The sequence below is a fragment of the Elephantulus edwardii genome, unplaced genomic scaffold, assembly GCF_000299155.1.
Source record: "Elephantulus edwardii isolate Elephantulus edwardi_28Jun2011 unplaced genomic scaffold, EleEdw1.0 scaffold00060, whole genome shotgun sequence".
Taxonomy (NCBI): Eukaryota; Metazoa; Chordata; class Mammalia; order Macroscelidea; family Macroscelididae; genus Elephantulus; species Elephantulus edwardii.
Window position 1 is genome coordinate 9,568,526 of NW_006399810.1, and position 18,105 is coordinate 9,586,630.

Below are 18,105 nucleotides of genomic sequence, written 5' to 3' on the forward strand. Positions count from 1 at the left end.
AAAAAATGTTGTTGTGTGCCATCAAGTCAAATATGACTCATAGTAACCCTATGAACAACAGATCTGAATCATGTCCTATCCTGAGCCATTCTCACATCTAAGACACACATGAGCCCACTGCTGCAGTCACTGTGCCAATCCATCTGATTGAGGGTCTCCCTCTCGTTCACCTTCCTTCCATCTTTCCAAGCAGGATGTCCTCCTCCAAGGAACAGCCATTCCTAACATCATGCCCAAAGTATGTAGGACAAAGCTTTGTTATCTGGCCTCTAATGAGCACTCTGACAGGACTTTCTCCAAGACATATCTGTTTGGGAATTTTTTTTTAGCAGTTCATGGATATTTCTTACTCTTCTCCAATAATACAACTCAGAAGCATCAATCCTTCTTCTGTTATCTTTATTGACTGTTCAGCTCTCAGATGCGTAGCAAGTGAATGGAAAGACTATGGCTTTAATAAGGCACACTTTAGTCTTTAAACTGATATCATGGCTCTTCAGGACTTTGGAGAGATCCCTGACCGGCAAAATTGGATATTTATTTGCATAATATTGAAGTCAAATCCATACTTCACACTATGTACAAACACTAATTCATGATGGTTTAAAGATCAATAGATCCAGAAATAAACCCATACATCTACAAACTGATTTTCAACAAGAATGTCAAGTCTATTAACCAGAGTAAGGACAATATCTCCAATAAATTATACTGACACAAATGCATCATCACATTCAAGAGAATGAAGTTGGATCCACTACCTCACACCATACACAACATTAGCTCAAAATGTGTCAATAACATAAACACAAACACCTAAACCATGAAATATTTTTCCAGATAAGTATACAGTCAATGAGCACACAAAAAGATTCTAAATGCTATTAGTAATCAGAAAAATGCAAATTAAAACTATAAGATACTATAAGATAGTAAGATTACTATAATCACAGAACAAAAAAAAAAACAAACAAAAAAACCAAGGTTGTGGGAAAATGGAATTCTTTTCCATTGCTGATAAGATAGAAAATTCATACTGCCACTGTGGAAAAATAGTTTGTCGGCTCCTCAAAATATTAAAGACAGAATAATCAAACGACCCAGCAACACTACTCTTGAGTATGTACACCAGTATTTGTACATCAATGTTCACTGTAGCATTATTTCTAATAGTCAAGAGAAGAGGTAGAAATGACTATGACATCACCAAGGAAGTGACATTGTCTGAGAAGGTGACACCAAAATTATTGTAATTAATTTTTATGCAGTGTTTTTTTGGGGAATCTATTATTTTTTAATAAAATTATCTCTAGTTAGTTAGAACAACAAAAGAACACTTTTTATAAAGTTTGATGTTTACCAATCCACTTACAAGGCTAAAACTCCACGCTTACTTTTTTTTTTTTTAACTTTATGTGATTTGAGTGAGTTTACAGGGCAGACTGGCATTCTTACATATTTTATTTCATGATCTTGATTACAGTCTTCTCATCTTTATTGTGACTCTTCCCACTATATCTCTATGGTTCTTGTATCTGTTCAACCTTCTATCGTCTTTCTAATTTCTGAGCTTAATCACTGGGTCAATGCTGCCCTCTGATCCCATGCAGTTCAGTGTTCTAAGTGCTATGTATCTTCCTAGTGTTAACTGCACAAAGGTGAGTTCAGTTAGAGATTCAGGGAGCAGCTAAAAGACAAAGGCTCAAGGGTTTATCACCAGTAAGCCTAATTATTATCGTTACTGAATTCTACATTTATCTTCCACTCTAACTAAGAATCTTGATTGTAATCCCTTTCAACACAGTTAGTAGTGGTGGCTGGCACCATCTAGTTCTTCTGGTTTTAAAGTCTCAGAAGTGGAGCATCTCATGATTGTTGTTGTTGTTGTTGTGTGCCATCAAGTCACCTGCAACTCATAGCAACCCTACATACAACAGCTCTGTAGCCTGCCCCATCCTGAGCCAGTCTCACTGACTATAACACATCTATCCACATTATCCCAATTACCATGTCAATCCATCTCACCTGGGATCTTCATCTCCTGCAATGTCTCTCCATTCCTTCTCAAAGGACTGGTCTCTCCTGGCCACATGCCAAAGTATGTAAGAGAGAGCTTCAAAATCCTTGTCTCCAAGGGGCAGCTTGGTTTCATCATCTCCAACCCAAACCTGTTCATTCTCTTGGTGGTCCATAGTATATGCAATATTCTTCTCCAGCACCACAACCCAAAGGCATCAATTATTATTCTGATATCCTTAATCACTGTCCAGCTCTCTGATGCATAGCAAGTAACTGTGAAAACCATGGCTTGGATCAGGCACACTTTAAGTCTCTAGACTGATATCATTTTCCTTTTGCACTTTGGAGGGTCTCTAACAGTACACTTTTCGGATGCAATTCGTCTTTTGATTTCCTGACTGCAGGTGTCAACAGTATTAACTGTGGAGCTGAGCAGGCTGAAACTGTTAACAACCTCACTCTCTCCTCCATCTATCAATTGGCCTAGTGGTAAAAATCTTTGTTTTCTTAATGTTGAGCTTCAATCCATATTGAAGACTATAGACCTCAGCAAACACTTCACGTCCTCCTCAGTTTTGGCAGGCAATGTGGTGTCATGTGCATAATGCAGGTTGTTTGTTGATGAGTCTTCCTCCAATTCTGATGTCTCAAATATCCTCATAGAATCCAGCCTGTCAAATGATCTGTTCCACATACAGATTTAAATGGTATGGAGATTGGATGCATCCTTGATGCACTCCTTTCTTGGTTTTGAACCATTCAGTGTTTCCTTGTTCTATTCTGGTGACTGCTTCCTGGTCCAAATATGCATTTCACATAAGCACATTGTTTCCACACATCTTTGATTTTCTTTACTTTTCCTTGTTCCATAAAGACCAATCCAATGATTGTACCTTAGACAGCTGCTCAAAAGCTTTCTAAGGTCCCCAGGCACAAGGGATCCATGAACAGTGTCCTTGTGGATTATGTGATTGACTTTGATATTGTGAAATCCTATGACCAGTGACTCATTCCCTCACGGTGTATGGTTATGATTAAGAAGTTTACATAATTTTGTCCCTTGTTGGCTCCTCTAAATGTGAACAGATTTGCAGCACATATAAATACTCAGGCTGAAATATTATCTGCCATGCCAATAGCTAATTTTCTATTGAGCTTTCTACTGGTCAGAACTGTCATTATTACACAATTACAACAATACTGAGTCTCTTCAGGGGCTACAAGCATGCACTATTGGTTTTATTTCTGCTAGTATTTTTTTTTAAAAAGTTATTTTTTATATTGGTTTGCATATATAAAATTTGTATACATTGTTTCATTTTTATACATTGGGCTTCACATATTCCTCTATTCACATTGTGTTTTAGTATATCATACCTATACATTGGGGTTTTTACCCCTCATACTGTTGTGTTTTATAAAATTAGTCACTATTGGTCTATGCCTATCATTACCATAAGACCTTGTCCGGTCTTTATTGGATTTTTCCTAATTTCTTCATTTCCTCACTCTGCCCACATAACCCTGTGCCCTCAAGATTTTTGTCCCCCTCCACACTTTCAGTCCCATTCTTCCCTCCTCTTCCTTTTTGGACTTTTGTATACACCTTGCTAGTTGTAATTCTGTTTTTTTTAATTTGAATTTTATTTTATATTGGTTTGCTTACAAAGTTTATATATATTGTGTGTCACACTATTCTTCATTCATATTGTGTTTCACAAAATCATTCTCAAGAGTTATGTTTTATAAAAATAATCATAATTGGACTGTGCCCATAATTACTCTCTCTTTTCACCCAAATCCTTCCCATTTCCTTCACCCTCTCCCTCCATCCACCAAACTGTCTGCTAGTATTTTTATATTTACTAATTTTGTAAAATCTTCTGAGGTTTTGGCTATGATATTTGAGTAACTAATATTTGTGAACCTATAAATTTTTTCAAATGACACAGCAATTAAAAGAAAAGAGAGACAAAAAAGGTTTCTACTCACTAAAAATGCCGTAATTAAAAATATAATTCAGAGTGTCTAAAACAATTTTGTTACAATTCATATAATTTAAGAAATACACATTTGATTTATAACTGTATCACATATTGTCCTATGACTAAAATCTATAATGTTGTTGTAGTTGACTGCCTCCAAGTCAAGCACGACTCATAGCAACCCTATGAACAAAAGGCCTGAAGCCCCTCTACAACTATCAACATTTATCAAAGTTCATAATTTCTGGAAGCATCTTATTTAGGAAGTGGATGCCACTCCTAAATAAATTTTTTTCTTAAAAAAAATAATAGGCATGATATGGTCTCTACAGGAGAAAGTCTATAGGAAAGTGGTGGAAGGAGAACGTTGATACCATCAATTACTGTACTGGAGAAACTAATTCTAGTGAAGTCATTTGAAACCATTCAAGCATCTATCCATTAACAGATGACATGAAAAACAAAACATAGTCACCTGTATGCCATGTAATAGTATTCAGTTATAAAGAGAAATGAAATTCTGATTTATTCTGTGTCCCGTATAAACCTTGAAAATATTTTGTTTAGTGACATTTTTGTTGTTGTTGTTGTGTACCACTGAGTCAGAACTGACTCATAGCTGACCCTCCAACAGATTTTCAGAGGCAATAAGTCACACAGGAGGAGACGGCCCATCTTTCTCCCAAGGATTTGAATCACACACCTTTGAGGTGGCAGCGCTACTCCTTACCACTGAGCCACCAAAGCTCCCTTAGGGAAATTATGGTGTTGGTTGTTGTTAGGTGCCATGGAGTCAAGTATGACTCATAGTGATTCTATGAACAACAGATCTGAACTCTGTCTTATCCTGTGCCATCCTCACAATCTCTTACACACTTAAGTTCATTGCCATGTCCATCCACCTGGTTGAAGGTTTTCCTCTCTTTCACCATCCCTCCACCTTCCATAGCATGATGTTCCTCTCCAATGAATAGCCTCTCCTAGCAACAAGCCCAAAGTATGTGAGATGAAGTTTTATCATCTTTGCCTCCAAGGAGCACTCTGTCTGCACTTTATCTTTGCCTCCAAGGAGCACTCTGTCTGCACTTTCTTCAAGACCTATCTATTTGTTCTTTTGACAGTCTTTGGGATATTCAGCATTCCTCTCCAACACTACAGTACAGAGGAATCAATTCTTCTTCTGTCATCCTTATTCATTGTCCAGCATTCAGATGCATAGCAAGGGATTGAAAAGAGCATGGCCTGAATCAATCATACCTTAGGCCTTAAACAAGTATCATTGTTCCTCAATAATTTATGTTCCCAGAAACACAGCATTAGAATTCAGTTGCTACCTAACCTTGCAAACACTTGGTATTCTGTTCTTTTGAATTTTTTCATATTTCCAGGTGTATAGTGGTGTGGCAAAGGGCTTTAATTTGTAATTCCTTGATAGCTAATAAATCTTAGTTAAATTAGTAAGATATAAAAGGTCAAATGTATGATTCTACCTACATGAAATATCTAAATAGGCAAATACATATAGATGGAAAATTGACTAGTGGTTACCAGGACCTGAGGAGGGGGAAGTGGGTAGTTAATAACAAGAAGTTCTGGGAGCAGATAGCAGTGAGTGAAGTCGGCACAGCATGATATATGTAATTAATGTCACTGAAACATATAGTTAAAAGTCTTCAAATGGAAAGCTTTGTTATATACATATTGCACTATAATATTTTTTTAATTTCAAAAATTTAAAAGAGAGTAATAAGGCATCCAGAGAGTAGAAAAAAATGTTTGCAATACATATATATGACAAGGAAATCATATTAAGTGTATATTTTTTTAAATCTTGCTAATCAACATGAAACTAACCAATCAAAACTAGGAAAAATACTTGAAAATACTTCACAAAACAAGTATGCCAATGGTCAATAAATAAATGAAAAATTATTCAAATTCATTATCCATCATGCAAATTTAAAGCCTTCTGCAATACCACTGTTGTAGCTGTTGTTGTTGTTGTGTGCCTGCAAGTCGTTTGCAACTCTTAGCAACCCTATATACAACATCCTTGAAACTTGCTCTAACCTGTGTCAACTTTATTGTCTCCAACACACCTACCCTAATTACTTCATCAATCCATCTCATCGATGGTCTCCCTGTCTTTCTCCATCCCTCCACCCTTCGAAGCAAAATGTCTCTCTCCAAGGACTGGTCCCTCCTTGCAACATGTCCAAAGTATGTCAGACGAAGCTTCAGAATCCTTGCCTCCAAGGTGCAGGCCAGCTTCAACCTCTTTAGGACAAACCTGTTTTTTCTACTGGCAGTCCACTGTATATTCAAAACTCTTCTCCAGCACCACAGTTCAAAAGCATCAATTCTCTATCATTCCTAGTCATCATCCAGCTCTCTGAAGCATAGCAAATAATTGCAAAGAGTATGGCCTAGAGCACACGCACCTTAATCTCCAGACTGACTCTGTTGTTCTACTCTGGAGAGGTCTCTGACAGCCAACTTTCCCAATACAATTCATCTCTTGATTTCCTGGCTACTGGTACCAAGAGTATTGATTGTGGAGCCAAGCAAACTAACACTGTTAACAATCTCAATCTCATCACTATCAATCATGATACTACCAATTAGCCCAGTGGTGAGAATCTTTTGTTTTCTTGATGTTAAGCTTCAATTTATATTGAAGGCTACAAGTCCTTGATCTCCGCAACAAGCACTTCAGGTCATCCTCAGTATCAGCAAGCAGAGTTGTGTCATCTACATAGTGCAGGTTGTTGATGAATCTTTATCCAATCCTGATGCCACATTTCTCCTCATGGGGCTCAAGCTCCCAGATGATCTGTTCTGCATATAGATTTAAATGGTATGGAGACAGGATATATCCCTGGCACACACTCTTCCCAATTTTGAACCATGCAGTGTCTCCTTGCTCTGTTCTGATGACTGCCTCCTGGTCCAAGTATAGGTTTTGCATAAGCACAATTAACTGTTACACATCTCAAAATATATAAAGATTCAAAAGAGCAGAATACCAAGTATTTGCAAAGTTAGGTAACAATTCACATCCAATACCATGTTCCTGCGAAAGTATACTGACACACAGACTCTTCAGGTGGAAAATGGTTAAGCGCTACACTACTAATTGAAAGGCTGGCTTCAGGAAACCATTCTGCAACACTGAAGAAGAGATATCTACTAACCTGCTTCCAAAAGGTTACAGCTTTGAAAACCTACACACTTTAGGTCACCACAGGTGGAATTAATTCAGATATTTCAGCCTGAATATTTTTATGTGTTTCAAATCTGTCCACACTTATAGCGGAGCCAACAAGAAGCAAAATTATGAATCATAGGTGGAATTGATTCAATGACAATTAACAGTAACAATGGAAAAATATATAGCCTATGGCCTAGTGATTTCATTCCGTGAGTACTCAACAGAAACGCATACATATGTTCCCTAAATACAGACAAGAACATTCATAGTAAAAAACTGGAAACCACTCAAGAGTCCATTAACAGAAAAAATGAAAAACTAATTTATATCACAGCTATACAATAGTTAGAATAAATTACAACTATACACAACATCATACTTCTAAAATCAGGGGTCAGTGAATGAGACAAAGATCCTAATTTAGATGGATCAACACAATAACTGCAACAACAGGCTCCAGTATATCAGAAATTACGAGGATGGCACAGATTCATTTTTCATAGGGTTACTGTGAGTCATAGTTAACTAAATGACACCTAACAATGTACACAGCACGGGAGACTCTCAGATTATTAAGTCAAAGAAACCAGATGCATTACAGTACAAGCGGTAACATTCCATTTATTAAAAGTTCAAAACTAAACAAAAATGTTAGAAGCCAAATAACTGCAGAAGGTAGAGGTGGGCCTCTAAAATGATTATAATCTGGGTTCTGCGGTACACATAAGTTTGAACTCTAGACGAGCTATATACTTATGATGCACTTTCCTGTGTTTATTTTAGCTTCAATTTAAAATTTTTTTCTTTAAATTAAACATGCTTCAAGTAGATCTTGGTAAAGCAATTCTCCATTTTCAAGACCGATAACTATGTTAAGCGTTTCTAAATCAATTTTTTTTCTTCACCAACACCAAATGCCAATAAATCTGAACTTAGGTTGAAGAAATCATATTGCCATTGTATCAGAACTGACTCTCAACTGACAGGGGGTTTCTGAGACTGTAAATGAACTGCACGGAGCTGCTGTGGATTTGAACCTCCAGAGAAACACCACCTTTAGATTAGTAGTGAAACTCTACGGACTACTCTACCCGTTAGCTGGAAAAGGGGAGTGGTAAATATAAACAAGTAAAATTTAGATAACGTGTACAATTATGGGAATAAAAATAAATACAATTAAAATATTCAAGAATATCATCAAAAGATTAAAACTGGACTTTCCAATGTCATGTTCATTTTCTGAACCCTGCATGCAGCAAAGGTAACAGTTGGAACAAAAGCGATCTGTAAGTTACTTAAGGAGCAAAATGAACTTTAACTAAGGTCCTAAATCTCATAAATAACCAATCCTCTCACCTCAAAACAGAAAGCTCTCCAATGCCATAAAAATTGGAAAGAGATAGACAAGGGATTAAAAATGCCTGTGGCGAGCAAAGGAGGGTGTTAACTTTGACAACTGTAACGAATTGAGTTTCAAATACGTGCTTCCAAAACTGAGAAGTCAGAAATGCTCGGATACACGGCGTTGACTCCAGACCCTGGCACCTAGCAAGTACTCAATATCAGTTATTCCTATAAGGAGAGCCAAATATTATTAACAGCTATTTTGCCAAGCAATTGAGCATGAGAACAAGATCCAGCTGAGGTCACTATATACCTGCTAAGACGATCAAAGATAAAAGTGGCGTCAGGATGGCGAGGGAAACCAAGTGAGCCACCCAGCACTTTACTGTGGAATGGGCAGGTGGCATGGCCAAATGACCACGCTCACCAAACCCAACACTCTAGGAGTGCCAAGGATGGAGTGGCGGCAGGGAGAGGTGAGGCTGCAGGGAGTCGGAGAAAGTGCACGCTGGGCACAGGCGCAGGTGTCAAGGAGATGGCGAGGGAGGGGCCACGCTCGGCTCTCGCGCCACAAGAGCGGGGAGCGGGGGTGCAGGGGCGCGAGCCGAGGACCCGAGCGGGAGGTAGGGCCGGGCGCCGCGGGGCCTGGGGGCGCGGGCCGCACCGTGCGGGAGCTTCGAGGAGCGAGCTGTCACCGCCGCCAGCCCAGGAAGAGGGCCGCGGACGTCGTCGGGAGACCGGCGTCCCACTCACCGTGGACTCCCGCACTTGGCTGTGGAAATGCTGCTCCCGCAGGGACACCTCGTCCTCCCCTTCCATTCTCCTTCATGCCCGCCGCCCCGCCGCCGGTAGCCGCCCGCACGGGCACACCATCGCCCGCCGTGGGCTCCAGAGGCTCTGACGCCTTCAGCCAACCAGTCAGGGCTTGGCCGCGCCCACCACGACCTGGACGGAGAGCTGGAGCTCCGGACGCCTGATCCCACTACCAGCCGCGACAACAAGCCCGCGGCCGCTGCGGCCGCTGCAACCGCTGAATCGGCTCAAGCTAACGGAGGGGCGGGCACAGCGCGCGGACAGGAGGGGGCCGGGGCGGGGCCGGCGGAGCAAGAGCCCGCCTAAAAAGAAGGATGACGGGGCGGGGCTTGGGAGACGTCAGAGGCCACGCGCCGAGGCGTCAGAGGAGCGCGCCTCCTTCCTCTGCAGGACCTGCGGCCTCAGCGGCTCTGGGGGCGTGGCGAGAGCGCGAGTGCACGCGCCGGGGCGTGGCTCCAGGACGAGCCCCCAGAGGGCGGAGACGTGAGTGGAGATGCTGGTGTCTTTGCAGCTGTGTACTCCCTCTGCAAGTGATTGGTTTGCGTTCTTGTGGGACTTGTTATTGTTTTTATTGTTAGGTGCTGCCAAGTTGACAACCATTCATAGCGACGCTGTGAACAACAGATCCTAACCTTACCTTATCTGGCACGATCCTCATCTCCAACATGCTGGAGCCCATGGTTACAATAACTTGTTGAGGATCATCTCTTTCCATGACCTTTCCCAGCAAAACGTCTTTTCTCAACACCTGGCTCCTCCCAACAATATATCCAAAGTATGTGACACTAAGTTTCACTATCTTTGCCTCTAAAGAGTATCCTGGTTGCACTTCCTCAAAGACAGACTTTTTTGTTCAGACAGTCAAGGTGATATTTAATACTCTTCATCAACACCACAATTCAAAGACATCAATTCTTGTGATAACCATAATACCCTATCATATATCGCTTTTAAACAGTTCTTTCCCTCAGAATTAAGGTTACATAGTGGGGTGTACTCAGGGTGGTGGTAGGAGTGTGGGGGGATTGTATACCAATGAGAGAATTTTTCTTAAGCTTTTCAAAGAAAGAAGGGAACTGGTCGGAGGGAGAGCTGGGCAGGGAGAAAAGTGCAACAATGAATGAATGGAAATCCAAAATCTCTGTAAATGTTCATTAAAATTGGTTGAAGGTCAAAAAAAAGGAAGAAAAAGAAAAAGAAAGACATCAATTCTTCTCTCATCCTTATTCATTGATCAACTTTCAGATGTATAGGAAGCAATTGAAAATACCACAGCTTGGATTGGGCATACTTTAGTCTTTAATATTACACATGGTTTAAAATTGAGAAGGGAGTGTATAAGGGTTGTATTTTCTCTCCATACCTATTCAGTCTGTATGCTGAGCAAATTATCCGAGAAGCTGAACTCTATGAGGAGAAATGTGGCTTCAAAATTGGAGGAAGACTCATCAATAACACAAATGACACAACCTTGCTTGCTGAAAGTGAGGAGGACTTGAAGCACTTCTTGCAGAAGATCAAGGAATGCAGCCTTCAGTTTGTATTCTTACCACTGGACCAATCGGCAATGTCATGATGGATGGAAAGGAGATTGAAACTGTTAACAGCTTCCTCTTTCTTGGATCCACAATTAACACCCTTAGTATCAGCAATCACAAAATAAGGAGACACATTGTGCTGGGAAAATCTGCAGTTAGGGACCTTTCCAAATTATTGAGAAGTAATGATGTCAGTTTGAGGACTATGAAGACTAAGGCATGTCTGATTCAGGCCATAGTCTACGATTACTAGCTATGTATCTGAGACCTAGACAATGAATAAAGATGACAGAAGAAGAATTGTCACCTTTGAGCTGTGGTGCTGGAAAAGAGCACTGAACATCCTATGGACAGCCAGGAGAAGAAACAGATATGTCTTGGAGAGAGTACAGCCAGAGTGCTCTTTGGAGGCAAGAATAATGAGGCTTTGCCTCACATACTTTGGACATATTGCTAGGAAGTGCTATTCCTTGGAGAAGGGCATGGTGATGGGAAGAGTGGAAGGTCAGCAAAGGAGAGGAAGACCCTCAACCAGGTTGATTGACATGGTGGCTGCTGTGATGGGCTCTTGTGTGTCAGCAAGTGTGAGGATGGCACAAAATAGAATAGGGTTCAGATATTTTGTCCATAGTGTCACTGTGAGTCATGCTGAACTTAACACCTAACAATAGCCACAACTCTGAAACATTTTGGAAAGGCTCCTAACAGCAGATTTTACCATGGATGTTGGTTGGAGATCTAAGTTTTGGGTAGAAGTTTATACAAGTATTATGATTTCATAGTTTCCCTACAAATTATTCATTAACTTTCATTTTCTTTATCACAGTGTCAGCATTCTTTTTATGTTCTATTTGTTCCATTTTCAGTACTCTAGTTTCCCTGGTGGCATATTGTATTGTGTGTTGTGCTGCTAACCAAAAAGTTGGTGGTTCAAAGCCACTACCCACTTCCCAGGAGACAGATTGGCAATCTCTTAGGAAGATTTATAGCCTCAGAAGCCCAGTGGAGGGTTGCCATAATCTATAATCATTCTATAATAATGGGTTAAGTTTTGTTGGCTATCTGCTCATATTTCCTTCTCAGTAATTGTTCTTTTGGTTGAATATGTGTTTCTGCTTTGCTTAAGCTTCAGTTCTTCCTTTACAGAGTTTGGAAATAATGTAATAAAATCATTGTTAGAACAGTGTTTCTGGCCCATAGAAGATAGATGGGTTTTGGGGGTTTTTTTAAATTTATTTTATTTCATTATTTTTGTGTGTGTACCATCAAATCAGATCTGACTGGTACAGGAGGAGATTGTTCCTCCTTCTCCAGCAGTGGATTCGAACCGTGCATCTCTGAGATTGCAGTTGCAGCTTCTTGTCACTAGGCCACCAGAGCTCCCCAGAAGATAGATGTTTATAGTTGCAATCTCTGGTGTTTTTGTTACTTCTCCCAACCCCAATGAGTTAGGTATTTATGGCACCTCAGATTAGTGCTCTTCAATGCAACAACTGCCGAATCTACAAAGGATTTTTAGCAGAGGAAACAGTAGATCTCTCATGGAAACTTCCTTTGCCAAAGTAGGTCAAAGGTCACCAATCAGAAGTTAAGCTTTGATGGAAAGTCACAAAAAGGTGGGCACTCTAGATTTAATAAACTGGATTTGGCTATTTGGGAAGTCTTTGATTTTCCTAACTGTAAAACTCAGATAATCTTAAATGTTGGGCATCTTTCCAAATATGTAGCACTGCTTTTTAGGATCTCTTTTATAAGTCTCTGTAGATCTTCAATAAGGAGCTATGGTGGGTGCACTGTCCGTAGCTTGTAGCATTAATCAAAAAAGTCAGTGGTTCACATCATCAGCTGATTCTGTGGGAAAAGAGATGAGTAGTCTTCTGTGAAGAATTTTGTAACCTCAGAAACCACTGGAAAATCTGAACAGACTTAAGGGTTTGAGTTTAGTTTTGGTAGACCTTTAATTGGTATGAGGCATCACCAAACATATCAAACACTAATTCATCCCTACTCCTCATTATTTGTTTGTTTGGAGATTGGGGGATGGGAGATTTGCTATAAAAGTTACATTTAAAGGGATACTTAAAATTTTACGTTGGGGTTTATTTGACCTGGTTGTTGTTGTTGCTATGTGCCGTCGAGTTGTTTGCGACTCATAGCGACCCTATGTACAACAGCCCTAAACCCTGCTCTATCCTGTGCCAATCACATTGCCTCTGACACACCCATCCCGATTACCCCAGTCACTGAATCAATCCACCTCATAGAGGGTCTTCCTTCCTGCGCTGTCCCTCCACCCTACCAAGCATGATGTCCCTCTCCAAGGACCTGTCTCTCCTTACATGTCCAAAGTATGTCAGACGGAGCCCCAGAATTCTTGCCTCCAAGGAGCAGCCTGGCTTAACACTCTCCAGGATGAATCTGTTTGTTTTCTTGGCAGTCCTAATTTATATTACAATTGACACTGATTAGGTTGTTGTTGTTGTTATTGTTTGTTGTTATGGGCCATTGAGTCACCTGTGACTTATAGCAACTCTGTGTACAATAGCTCTGAACCCTGCCATATCCTGAGCCAGTCTCACTGTCTCCAACATACCTACCCCCATAACCCCAGTTACTGTATCAATTCATCTCATCCAGGCTCTTTCTCTCTTGTACTGTCCCTCACCCTACCTACGTACCCAAAGTATGTGAGACAGAGCTTCAAAGTCCTTGACTCCGAGGATCAGCTTGTTTTCACTCTTCAAGACAGACCTGTTTGTTGTAGGTATCTGGAAATGCTTATAAAGTGAGAAAAGTCTATAAATGCATTTAAATTATTTTTGTATGATCTTAAATTTAACATTTAATTACTTTGATATAAAGTTCTAACATTTTATTAAATGGATGTTCTTGTTAGGTGCCACCAAGACAGAATACACTTATAGTTGGCCTTCCAGTGGTTTTTCAGAGGCGATAAATCACATAGGAGAAAGATTACTCATCTTTCTTTATGAAGTGGCTGGTGAATTTGAACCACTTACCTTCAGGTTGGCAGCACAACTCATTACCCAATACATAACCAGAGTTCCCTCCTTTCTATTAAATTACTATTTATTCAGTAGATAGTAATTTGGAATTTACAGCTTCATTTTGTAACTTTAAATACAAATTTTTTTCAGGACTATATTTTTCTCCAAATCTATATATGGTTATTTTCTCATCTTTGTGTTTGAGTAATTATACATATTTTGGGGGACTGAAAGCTCTTAAACTCCTAAATACTGAGCCTGTGATGTGTTATCCTAAAAATGTTAGTTGGGAGAACATGGGACTAGTTCTGAAACATGTGACCTTGATGCCTGCCATAGGCTGATAATAAATTAGAGAAAACTTGTAACTGGTTAAATGCAATGATAATCAGAGACCTATTGAGCTGGGGAAAGACAGAATAATATCTAACTGCTTTTCTTAACACTCAGCTTCTGAAAACTGGGTAAATACTCCAATTCAACTAATGGGAATCCTTTCTGGATTAATTTCTCCAAGTCACAGAGTAAAAAGATAAGATTTGAAGGTGTGTGACATTTAAACATGTGTTTCTGGAAGTGAATGTTTTTGTCATGTCTAATTCTTTTAACTCAATACTCCAGCTTTCTAGAACTTTAAATGTTTCTTTTATAGGGTTTTCAATGGATCCTAAAAATGAATTGACATAGTAACTGTTTAATGGGGTCAGGTTCATGAGAAACAATACAGTGAGGTTGGCTCAGAATAAGGCAAAGCTCAGAGCTTTGTGTTCACAGAGTCAGTATGAGTTGTAATCAACTCAATGTCACATCTGTATTTTGTCTTAGTTGCATCCCAGCAATGTCACAAGCAGGGCATGGCTCAGAAGATGCAGAGCTTACCATTACATTTTCAAGAAAAAATAACACCAAATGGACTATCTATATTTTTTGTGCTGTGTTTCTGCAGCAATAGATCATTTTTATAACAATATCCATATATTTAGTTGTAACAGCCAAAAATATTTTTGTAAGTCCAGCTTACCTGTATCCGATATACCTACAAGGCTAAAACTCCATACTAACTTACTTTTTAAACCTTATAATAAGCTGCAGTTAGCGCTGTCATTTTTTTCACAGTTACAGTGGTGTTTTGAACCATGTGGCTTCATCTACACATTTTACAAGCACTCATAACTGTTTTCTATTGCTATCAATATTTTTATAGTCATCAATTTTATCAAATGTTTTGGTGTTTCAGCTACAATATTGTGGTAACTAGTGTTTTTGAACCTATATTAATAACATTTTTAAAAATGTGCTAGTAATGAAAGGAAATGAAGGAGGAGGAAAAGGCTGCTACTCAGCTATTGATATGTTGTAATTCAGTGTCAGATGGTTTTACAGAACAATTTTGCTACTGTTAAGTGCTATTGAATTGGCTTTGACTCATAGTCACCCTGTACACAATAGAACAGACCATTGCCTCCATTGTGCCGTCCTCACCATCATTGCTAAGTTGGAACTTAGCCTTAATATTTGAGGGTCATCCTCTACAGAAGAATTGATACCTTTGAATTGTAGAGTGTTGACCAAGTGTGTTATTGAATGGGCCAACAAAAGAACGAACAAGCCTATCTTGGAGGAATTACGACCAGGATGTCGCTTTGAGGCATATTGTTACCAGGGACAGTGTGCAGTTCTTGGGAAAAGATATCTTTTCAAAGGATCAGAGAAAGAGAGGAAGACCCTCAACAAAATTGATTAGCTATTTTAATAGTTCTAACAATGGAATCAAACATTTGAGAAAACATGAGGATGGTGTGGGGACGGCCATATCTGACCTTTACCAATGTCACAAAGTGAATTGTCGCCAACAACAATATCAGGAACACAAAATCAATTAAAATGAAGTCAGACATATGCCCCCATACTCTCCTGCACCACTTCATACTCATCCCAACACCAATCTTATGGCTTTACTGGGTCCAGATGTGATAGCTTACAGACCACACATAACCATATTGGGAAAGTCAAAAGGTTATAATACAGGTTATTAGCAGAATACAGCTAGGACCACTTACAAAATGTGCTCACAGGCACCTGAGCCTTAAGACTTGCAGTGTTAGGCCAGTATTACAAAGTTCTGAGTCCTGCCATTATTAGCTCTCCCCTCCCCCAATTACCAGTTGTCCAAAAAACTTGGGCAAAAGCTCTTAGCATAGCTCTGGTTCCATCTGTGGGGGGTAGCAATCAGCTCGATCTTATGTTGGCTCTCTCACTCTCTGCTTCAACTATGGCTGTTGCTCCGGTTCTGAAGGATGAGTTGCATTCTGTTTCTGCTGCTTCTTTGCTGATGGGGAAGATTTCGTTCAGCTACTGGATCTGCTCAATATATTGATGAGACTAGCTGATTCCCTTGTGGATTGGTGAGACTAGATAATTCTCTTGTATTAATGAGGCTAGCCAAAACCTTTGTGCTTTGATGAGACTAGCCCATCCCTTTGTGGATTGGTGAGTGTAGTCAATCCCTTGTGGACAGGCTAACATGCCCTATTTGCATATTCCCACACATCTATATGGCATAGTCAAATAATGGTTAGGAAAGGTACTTTGAATAAACCCTTAACTCCACACCTGACTGTTTCTCTGTTGAACAGAAAGTTTCAAAGTGCAGCTTTATAAGACAGAGCTAAGTAATATAAATAGAGCAAGGGAACATTTTATCATTGAAAATTTAAAAAAAATGTAGGTCAGGGCTATATCCTTTCTCTATACCTATTCAATCTGTATGTGGAGCAAATAATTTGAGAAGCTGACAGCCTCAAGTTACAATACTTAAGGATGCTATGAACAGAATGATTCAGGAAGTTTGAATGATCCAGGAAGCATTAAGAGAAGATGGAAAGGAGTATACAGAGTCACTGTACCAAAAAAGAAGTGGCTGACACAGAAGAATTTCAAGAAACAACATATTTTCAAGAGGCAATGGTGATGAAGAAGGAAGCTCAGGCTGCTCTGAAGGACTTGGCAAAAAAATAAAGCCCCAGGAATTGATGGAATACCGAGTGACATATTTCAACAGATGCTGCCCTGGACATGCTCAACAGGTTGTGCATGAAATCTGGAGGACAGCCTCCTGGAAAACTGGTTGGAAGAGATCCACATTTATTTCCATTCAAAAAAAAAAAAATGAGACCCAACATAGTGTAGAAATTATCATATGGTATTAGTGAAAATCCTGCTGAAGATTAATTATCCAGAATTGACTAGAACAGTACATTAACAGAAAACTACCAGAAATAAAAACTGGATTTAGAAGAGGTAGTGGCACTAGAGACATTTATCACCAATGTCAGATAGATCTTGGCAGAAAGCAAAGAGTACTAGAGGGACCTGTGTTTCATTGACTATGCAAAGGCATTTGACTGTGTGAATCACAACGAACTGTGGTTAACCCTGGGCAGAATGGGAATCCCAGAATACTTGATTATGCGTATACGAAACCTATACTTGGACCAGGAAGCAGTAATCAGAACAGAGCAGGGAAACACTGCATGGTTCAAAGTGAGGGTGGGAGTGTGTCATGGATGTGTCCTGTCTCCTTGTCTGTTCTATATGCAGAACAGATCGTTTGTGAAGCTGGGCTCTATAAGGAGGAATATAGCCTCAGGATTAGAGGAAGACTCATTAACAATATACACTATGCAGATAGCACAACCTTGCTTGCTGAAACTGAGGAGGACTTGATGCACTTGCTGCAGAGGGTCAAGGACTATAGTCTTCAATATATACTGAAGCTCAACATTAAGAAGGCAAAGATTCTCACCACTGGGTTAACTGGCAGCACCATTATATATAAAGAAGAGATTAAGATTGTTAACAGTTACAGCTTGCTCGGTTCCACAATCAGCACTCTTAGCACCACCAGTCAGGAAATCAAAAGACAAATTGCATTAGGTAAATCTGCTTTCAGGGACCTTTCAAAGTACTGAGAAGCAAAATGTCATGCTAAGGTGCACCTGATCCAGGCCATCACCTTTCCAATTACTTGCTATGCATCAGAGAGCTGGACAATAACTAAAGATGATAGAAGGAGAAGTGATGCCTTTGAGTTGTGGTGCTGGGGAAGAGTCTTGAACATACCATGGACTACCAAGAAAACAAATAGGTCTGTCTTGGAGATGGTGAAACCAAGTTTCTCCTTGGAG

At 39.8% G+C, this 18,105-nt stretch overlaps 1 protein-coding gene across 1 annotated transcript in view; it reads right to left on the minus strand.

Moving 5' to 3' along the window:
* The window catches only part of LMBR1 (limb development membrane protein 1), a 273,666-nt gene extending 264,205 nt beyond the window's left edge, over nt 1–9,461 (minus strand). Inside the window, exon 1 of the mRNA XM_006887655.1 lies at nt 9,313–9,461. Within this exon, the coding sequence (XP_006887717.1) occupies nt 9,313–9,378 (66 nt within the window). The 5' untranslated portion in view covers nt 9,379–9,461. The remainder of the gene's footprint in view (nt 1–9,312) is intronic.
* Between the last annotated feature and the right edge of the window lie 8,644 nt (nt 9,462–18,105).